This window comes from Zeus faber (genome assembly GCF_960531495.2).
Source record: "Zeus faber genome assembly, chromosome: 5".
Taxonomy (NCBI): domain Eukaryota; kingdom Metazoa; phylum Chordata; class Actinopteri; order Zeiformes; family Zeidae; genus Zeus; species Zeus faber.
This window is the reverse complement of record NC_137192.1, coordinates 16,564,936-16,574,318: the sequence shown is the minus strand read 5'-3', so window position 1 is coordinate 16,574,318 and position 9,383 is coordinate 16,564,936. Positions and strand designations below refer to the sequence as shown.

Sequence of the window (9,383 nt, the reverse complement as noted above, 5' to 3'; positions counted from 1 at the left end):
TACTGTCTGCTTTTCTGAACAGCAAACCATTGCTTAAATATGCAGCCCTTGTCACTGTTGCCATAGTCACCAGCCATGCTGTTGCCTAGCAGCGTAACCCAAAATTAAACCAGGTAAAAGGGTTTGCCGGTGACCTAGATAGATCAGTCACTTTTTTTGCTCCGTTGAGAGGACGTATGCAATCAAATATTATCATAACACAAAAGACAGGAAGGTTTACTGCATTTCTTGAGGGAATGTTACTGTGGAAGAATCCACACAGTGGAGTTGCAGATCCATTTCCAGCCACACGGGCAAAAGTCAAGAACACGGCACTCCCAGCCGCTGTAAAACACTGAACCTGGACCTGGATGAGTGTAAAAGCCTGAGTATAACCAGGAAGTGGAAGGTAGTATATACCTGTTTGGCTATCTGTTCAAGTCGCTCTCCTGTCCTGTTGCTGGATAGTGGCCAGTCATAATAATCAGAATAATCACAGCATAGGGGTGTGTGGGCAGCGGAGTAGTCCCGACAGCTGAATCACAAGATTCTTGACAAATTGGGGCGGAAAAAATGAAGACATCGCTACATCAAATTGTCATAAATAAGTTGTTTTATTTTCTTTTTAAAGACTATAGATAGATCAACTATACATAACACATTAGTTAAATACTGTACACACCATACTCTCCCAGTGCATGTTATTACCACAGCAGAGAATGTCAGGTTATTCTTGATGAACTACTGAAATCTTCATTTGTTTTTGTATTATTTCTAATAAGACATGTCAATATATTAAGATTCACAAAAAAAAAAAAAAAAAAAAAAAAAATTAAAATCAGAGTTATAATGTAAACGGGTTTTTCAGACATCAAAACAACATTTGCAATCAGGAAGGAGAGAGCGTGAGTATACTTCAATGACCGTTTTGACCTTTAGCGTTGATGTGTTTTCCATCCTGAACACCTTGTTCTACACCCAGGGTTACTTCAATGCATGTGCTACATTTAACTATATCATCCTACAGGGTTCTTGAATCACCTATAACAATAAAAACCATGTAGTTTACTGGCTGCCTGCAGCCAAAGTCTCACAAACCACACCCACTGCAATCATGTACGGCAGGAATGCATGAGCAGAACAAGAAAGTCTGTGGCACTTTGCTGAGCCCTGCACGGTCTTTATCAGGTAAACACAACATCTCTGTCATCCATGATACATAATTACAGACAAAGACCATATGTTAAACCTAATATATTGGTCTGAAACAGCACCCTTTGACTCTGCGACGTAGACATTCTAATTACAATGTTGGAGGGGCATTTTTTATTGGTTTGTTCTTTGATTGGTAGGTAGCTCATCATACCCTATCTTCTATGGGGATTGGAAAATTTAGAATGTGACCCAAATGCAGTTGACACATTAGTAATGTTATATCTAGGGAGTATCAAGGGAGGTAGTAGTTGAGGCAAATTATTACTGAGCAATGACTCACAGCTTGACCAAAAAAAATGAGCTACCGCACTCTTTGACATGGTCCAGTAAGTTAGGACAGCGTGCATGCACACACACACACACACACATGTTGAAGAGGCCACTGCTGTGGAACAAAGCTGACCTGGACGCTGAGAGAAAGTAATACAAGTGTACACGTGAGGAGGTCGTACAGCCTGGTAACAAATATTGTTAACTATAATTCTACAAAATGTAGACAGTCATTCTATACGGTATGACCAGAACAGCACATGTCATTCACATGCATGTATGCACAAACATGCCAGCACACACATACACAACAAAAACAAATAAGTTCACCAAAGTAAGCTGCACTAGACATTCCACTGACATGCGTAGCTACCAAAAATATATCCATCAACTAGTAGAAAATGTCGATGGTGTGTGTGGGAAACACAAATAACAAAAAAAAATTAAAAAAATAGTGGCCTGTGTAAGGCAGGCATGAGGGTGGACATTTGCATTACAGCATCCTTCATTTCGTCAGACATGAAAATACAGCCTCGTATTTAAGCTTCATAGATACGTTAAGTGATATATGGTTGCTTTACTGACCTTTTGTCCCACAACAGATACAAAAGCAATGTCAAAAAGCTTAAGGCTTCTCACAAACATCCTCCTACCAAACATGAAAACACTGAGAACACAAGGTCCAAATCCAGTTTGTACCTTTTAACTGCACCACATTAGCTGAACAGTACAATATTGAATATGGTGAAATAATATTCATTAAAAAAAAAAAAAACAACAATCACACTTTACCCATACTCAGCCTGAGACGCAGCATTTAGGTTAATCATCTCTCGGTTGTAATTGCCATCCAATGCTTTCCAGTAACTGCATACAGTGCACACATACCCTATGTTTTCAGAATACAGAGGGGTAAAAAAAAGAAAATACAGTTAAGCAGCAGTTTGAGGGGCGTTAAGTGTCCAGTAATCACCGCTCTGCCCAGTGGTTGTCACTCATGTAAACAAGAGTCCTCTCCCAACTAGACTTGACAAAACGACATCTCTTCAAACTAGATCCACATGTTGACGCCTCCTGTTTGGGCAATGCCAGTCTGAGTCCGATGCCTCTCCACTGTGGCCCGGGGGGCTGTCAACGACCCGCTGGAACTTCTCGACACAAGGCGTGTCCAGGTAAGCAGGCCGCTGTGGCAGCAGGAGGTAGTGTGTGGTGCTGGCCTGCCGACCCTTCTCGATCACAGGTAGGATGCAAGGGGAGCCCTCACTGTTTTGTCTTTGTAAACCCCGGCAGCTCACATAATTAGGGTCTGGGGCAAAGCTTCGGGTCGGGGGCATCACCCCGTTGGTGTACGTGGGGAGACTTTTGGGACTGGGTGTGCGTGAGCTGCTCCTCGACAAAGGTTCCCTCGGAGGCACTTTCGGGGGTCGGTCTTCATCACTGTAAGCACCAGACGAAACCTCCGCTGACCAGCGGCGGTAGTCCACGATCTTGCTGGGCCGTGGCGGTATAGGGGGTGGTACCTCTGGTTTATCCATGCCATGGGTGTGGCGGTTATGGCATGATAGACGCAGCAATGCAGGTTTGTTAAAGGAACCGGCCGGGCCAGAGTGAGAACGTCGTAGTTTCCTCTGAGCCTTGTCTTGCTGTCTGTGACAAACCACCGCCGGAGGCTCAGGCGGCTCCAGGGTTTGCTGCCCCAGGAGAGCCTCCTGCTGTGGCCTTTGTTTCCCCGTTGGACCTTCAAAGTAGGCATAATTAATTTTCCCATAGTCCCGGAAGCTCCTTCGAACGGGGACTCCGTATCGGAAGGAAGAGGATTTGGAACACTGATTAGGCACCAGGCAGCGGCTGTCATCCGAGCTGGTGAAAAATTCCACCTCGTCGTCTACGGCCTGCTCGGGGGTGAGGGCTGATTGCGTAGGGAGAGGTGGCAGGGGTTTTGAGCATCTGCCCGGTGTCTGGGGCGGACTGCTGCGCTCGTGCACAGACAGCCTCTGGAATGATGGGACCACCTGGTCGTCATCGGCAGGGCTCGGGATCGACGGTTCTGCACTGAAAGACAAGGAGAGGTCGGCAGGCCTGGATTTCTTATGGGGCAACCTCTGTGTGCATGGGCTGTGTTTCTGTCCTGTCAGAAGGGAGAGGGGGAAGAGTGTGAGCAACATTATATCGACTGTGTACTATATACTTACACAAATTAAAAAAAAAAAAAAAAGGGATTTTTTTTTTATTTTATTTTTTAAAGAACAATCACAGCGATGCAGTTGTAGAAGCCTGTGTTTCAAGCATAGGGAAGTTCAGTGCTGATGTTATTCGTAAAGGATCAGTGGGTAGAGTCTTACTCTTAAAACTTACTCTCAACAGTCCGTGAATGTGTCTGTGACACGTGTTGCTGGGAGATGAAGCTCTGGTCCCCACGTGGAGGATCCATACTGAAGTACAAGCTGTTATAACACATAGTACAACATCAGTCTCAAATTGAATCCCTTTCTGGGGAGCTGAAAACTGTCGAAAAGCGGAGTTGCGTTACATGCTATTCGGTAACTCCTTTGTCAACGTCGGGTTATAAAACATGTGGAGGCAATCAAGGTACTCACTTCTCCAGGCCATGGTGATTGCTCCATGAGGGTTTGGATCTAGCCATGGTGTGACAGTAGCTGCCCTGGAAGAAGGGGCTTTCTGTGGGAAAGAAGATCTCCTGGGCAGTCAGGCCTGTTGTGGACATGCTCCAGACACAATCGGGCCGCATCAAAGCCAGGAAACACTCTGATCGCCTGGCCGGCTGCTTCTACCTCCCGTTTACCTGCAACACGGCCATGAAAAGAACATGAATCAAAGCCAGAAATGCTAGCAATGTGACATCAAGTGGGCAAAAAAAAAAAAAAAAAAAAAAAAAAAAATTCCCCCTAAAACCATGGCCAAGGTCTTTGATGAAGCTAAACATTTCTTTAATTTCATAGCAGAGGAGGCAAACTTCAGCAAACAAATGTAGAATTCTAAATAAATAACAATATCAAATAAACAATGCTATTACAATAGAGTACCAAAAGCAGACCCCCTCCTCACACGAAGCAACATTCTCTCTGGTTCTTCTGACAAAGGAATGGCAAGCGCTTACAAAAGGTGGAACTCCAAAAACAGCACTTTGCCAGATGAAAATGCTATGGCCAGCGGTGGCCAATGATGGTACAATATGTGCAAGGCTGTAAAAAGACATTTTCAGTGGAAACATGGCCAAGTAGCCTGCAATGCAGAGCTAACAGAGTACGCACACTTTCACACCCGCCCCCTCCCTCTCTCTCCCTCCCCCCGAACAGCTTTTCCCTCCAAGTTAACTTTTATTCAGCACCTGCCCTTGACCAGTAGCTTGCGCATAAACTTCAGCCGAATAGAATCTTCAGAACCATTAAACGTTTTATCTTAATGCAGTTGAACTAATTTGATATTACGGACCAATAGATGTTGGCTCCTAGACAAGTAATTGCACAACACAGCCTTCACACACACACACACACACACACACACGCACACGCACACACGCACGCACACACGCGCAGTTAGCGCCGGTGTTGCAATCGGGCCACATGTTAGATGACCTGGATGTTCCTGTCATGTCAAATGTGCATCAGGTCTAAGTAAACAACCCATGCACTGTTCTGAGAGGGAAATTGAGAAACACATTCACATTTTTGTTCACAGCCAACATCAATGAGCTGCAAAGAAATCACATACACACACACACACACACACACACACACACACACACACACACACACACACACACACACACACACACACACACACACACACACACACACACACACACACACACACACACACACACACACACACACACCTTGTAAAATATAATCCAGCATAGTTATAAGAAGTAGTTTTAGGGCCACACATATTTATGAGAAACCATGACAACGTTTCATGTATTGATGTCTTTTTTCCAAAGTAGACATGTTTGTCAGTACTAATCTTATATAACCAAATGCAGGCCATCGTGTGCATTGTTTGATGGTTACGCATTAGTTCGATGATTATCCCTGCACCACAAATGAGGTGCGTGCAAATGCTGTCCCGCTAATAAAGCAGCACTGATGATTGAGGGGAGCGCGGCCCCTTGTTCTCTGCCAGGACACACCGCTAGAGCGGGTCCATGCTTCTGTAAAGCCCAGACAGATGGCGAGAAACAAAGCTCTAAAACAACAAGAATGGGACGTCGGTCGGAGCCAAATCGCCCAACAAGGCATCCAAGTCCCCCCCCCCACTCCCCCTCGTTTGGGGCCACCGGTTCTGCTTGCTGGTGATGGGAGGCAACGTGATCCTCGATAATGAACCCCGAGGGTCTTGCGCTTCCTCTCACAACAGGTGCAAAGAGATCACCCTGGCAGTTAACCATGGGAGCATTTACAGGCAACAGGATTAAACAAATGATGTGTAGCCATGGAGAGCATTAACCCTCTTAAGGATGAATCCGTAAGCATCTCATTTCAGAGCTTTGGTGGGGTACCCGGACATCTAAATATGGGCCCCTTTTTTCGTTACGCCTGGGCTTTCAGCACCGTGTGGGTTGGGTGGAATTTGTCCTCTGACCATCTGGATACGGAGGGACTAACAAACAGCTCGAGGAAAACAGTCGGGGACAGATCAAGTTCATAGGTTCATAGGTTGTGGTCGGCGGCGGGTGGAGGGCTCCGGAGTTGTACATCCATTAACGTGGGTTTGAGTAAAAGTAGGTGCACCAAAGTACGAGTTGCTCTCAATGAAATCTGCTTTCACATTTTAACGTTAAACCGAATAACACCACAGGGCCACATGGTTCATTTTGAGTTGAGCGCTCCTGCCAAGCGGTTGAGAGCGCCCGTGTCTGTTTGGGCCGACATTTCGACAAAGTTAAACAAGTGTTGGTCGATGGCGAATGTGGAACCAAAGTCGATTGATCAGTTGATAGGAGAAATCTAACACCAAGGAGCAAGACAGGGATACTACCAGCCTCCTCGCTTCTCTTTGGACAAAAGCGTCTGCTTAATGACATAATGAGATGTGTTGTCATGACATAAATTCAGGACAAAATGTTTTTAAGAACAGGTCTATGGCTAGAAGGGACCGGCACCATGCAACTCAGCAAAAACTGCATTACTCCCTATACACAATATATACTAGTACTAAGCCTGGGCGATGTAGAGACGTAATAACAATATCCCGATAGGAGACTGTGACATCGCGATATGGTTAAATGTTTTGAAGTCTTGCAGTTTTGTTTTTTTTGCTTTAGACCTTCTATTCAGCTGCTTGGTTGGAATATCCACATTACTCACGCTTGTTTCTCAAACACCCCGCGTGTAAATATCGCGAAACCGCGTCAAGTAGTCGATAGAGGCGTCACAACATCGCGATATTAGATGTATTTTTTATTTTTTTTCCTCCCCTCCACCACAGCCCCTATAATACCAGCAAAACATCAACATTCAAAAATGTATACGGTGGTGGTTCCAACAACCAGCTGAATTTCTGAGTGGAAAAAGCCAAGCGCATCACGGCGGCGGCTCGGTCCTGGTGGCGAGGTGGAGAAGCGGGGCATCGGTGGGGTGTGTGTTCCCCCCCCCCTCCGCCCCGGACGGATCAGGTACACCCACACCTCGCGGGAGAGGTTCGCACCCCGCCTACAGCGTCACCCCCCGCAGCGGTTTCCGAGCAACCATACCCGCTCTACCTGTGGTGCAACCCGCCACACACCCCCTCGCTTTACCGGATTGAGATAATAATGGTTAAAAGCGCTGGGAGCCGGTGACTCACTACCACACTCACACGCACGCACACACACACACACAGACACACTCACACACACACACAGACACACACGCAGGTCTGGGAAATGATGAACCAACCAAAATATGAATCAGAGCGACTTCCGGATAAAACAAATACAAGAATATCACTTTATAGAGTTGTGCGGGGTGGGAATTGTCCGGAACTCCCCACTCTTTGCATGCACTCGTTGGGTCGCCTCGTCGTCTTGGTCGACTCACCGAAGTGACTCCGATGCCTTCACCCGCCGTCCCCTTCTGCCATTAATCGAACGAAAATGGAACGATCTCCCGGTCGTCGCTGCGGGCTCCGCGGTGCGTGCGAGCGGCCCCCGGCGCGGAGGGCACAACGTGTCACTATGAGATTAGGAGTGTTGTTGTGAGCTGGGGGCCTTTTAAGCTCCGCCAGCGACCGCCAGCGACGCGGGCCGCGCCCACTCCTCCCCCTTAAAGGGACAGTGTCGCGTTGCCAGAGCGGCTCCCCGCGACGAGGGGCTCCCGTGTCACGAGTCGCCCATTATATAGGGTCAAATGAACACAAATGAAGGTATGAATAGGATTTGCGGAAATATTTGATGGAGCGATATATGTATGTCTTTGTTTGCAAGTTCGTCTGTTGATTGTATTATTCGTGATTTCTTTTTCTCGTTTGATATGTATGTCTATACATGCCATGTAAGTGGATGGCGGGTTGCAATCTGGAGATGTATGCACGGTTCCTAAAACTGTAGCATGCATGTCATACAATCAGAGTTTCTGCACCCGATCTGTTAACCTGCCTCTATGAGCACAGTGGGGGTGGTAACAGAACATGTTGCTAGATGATCAAGATCGTTCTGTTCTACATTGCATTGCTTTGCATTATATTTCATTACATCATTTAGCAGAAGCTTTTCTCCTCGGGGTCTACAATTAGTGCATTTTGTCAGTAGTAGTCGAACCAACTAGCCACAGCCAGCTAAACAGTCTATTGGAATAAGTAAGATGGCACGAGCACAACTGAATGCATTTGGAATTGTCTATTTGAAATTGCCTGGAGAAGTTTGATGCACTCGATGCTGGAGCTCTAGTGCAGCCGTGCAGGGTTGCCTCCTCAACACTGGTACACTGGTATGTTTGCATGTAGACCTTTAACTCAACAATCAACACCATTATCAGTAAATACAGTAGGTTACTGTGTACAAAGATAACCAGCAGATTAGGTCAGAGATACCATTCTGTTTTTCTTTTACAGTACCTTAAAAAAAAGTGTTTTCGGGAGAAGGTTTGTAAAGAGAAACAGTCCTGACGGTGGGATAAATAATTGCACAAGTTTAAGGGGAGACATAAACAGGGATGGCTCAAGTGAACTTAAGAAGGCAGGGACAGAAAACAAAAAACCTCATTATCACAGTCTAACCACGGTTTTGTGCTGGTAAGTGAATGTAGCCCACATCGCCAGTCGTACTCTTATCAGATCATTGTGCATTGTCTCTGTAGTTCAGTCTGTTCTCTACTGGCCTGAATAGATATCCATATCTACATTTAAAAAAAAAAGAGAAAATAAACAAGTTTCAAAGATTTCTTTGGTCATGTCTTGGCGTCCAGACACAAAATTATACATCTTCCACCTCGAGGACAATAACTTCTGAGACATGGTAATCACTCAAACTCTCCATTTTGTCACCCGGCCGAGTTGGGTGGTAAGTGGTGTTGTTTTTACTGTCGCCTGACCTAACCTGACTAAACAAACCCACCTGTGACATACGTGCTAACCAAACACCGCAACACAAAGGCTACAAACAGTGTTGACTCAGTTGTGGCAGAAACCAGAGGTATATGGAGGGAACAGAGTGTTCTTGTGCTGGACTTGGTAAATCCCCCATGGATTGCCTTGGCCCCCCCGACCCCATTGGCCCTGGCGTGGAGCAGGGCTTTTCTAATCCCCCTTAATAATTTCAAGCACATTTTTCAGATTCCAACCGGCCAGTTGTGAACAGCAGTGAAGGAGCATACACACACACACACACACACACACACACACACACACACACACACACACACACACACACACACACACACACACACACACATACATAGACACACAAACACACATCCACAGTA

At 46.0% G+C, this 9,383-nt stretch overlaps 1 protein-coding gene across 1 annotated transcript; it reads right to left on the bottom strand.

Annotated features, from left to right (window-relative positions):
* Nucleotides 1–649: 649 nt before the first annotated feature.
* errfi1a (ERBB receptor feedback inhibitor 1a) lies at nucleotides 650–7,628 on the bottom strand. The gene is made up of 4 exons (XM_080001530.1): nucleotides 7,503–7,628; nucleotides 4,062–4,267; nucleotides 3,820–3,908; nucleotides 650–3,592 (listed from the first exon to the last, which is right to left on the bottom strand). Exons 2-4 carry the CDS (start codon nucleotides 4,211–4,213, stop codon nucleotides 2,511–2,513), a joined length of 1,323 nt encoding a protein of 440 aa, XP_079857656.1. The 5' UTR covers nucleotides 4,214–4,267; nucleotides 7,503–7,628; the 3' UTR covers nucleotides 650–2,510.
* Between the last annotated feature and the right edge of the window lie 1,755 nt (nucleotides 7,629–9,383).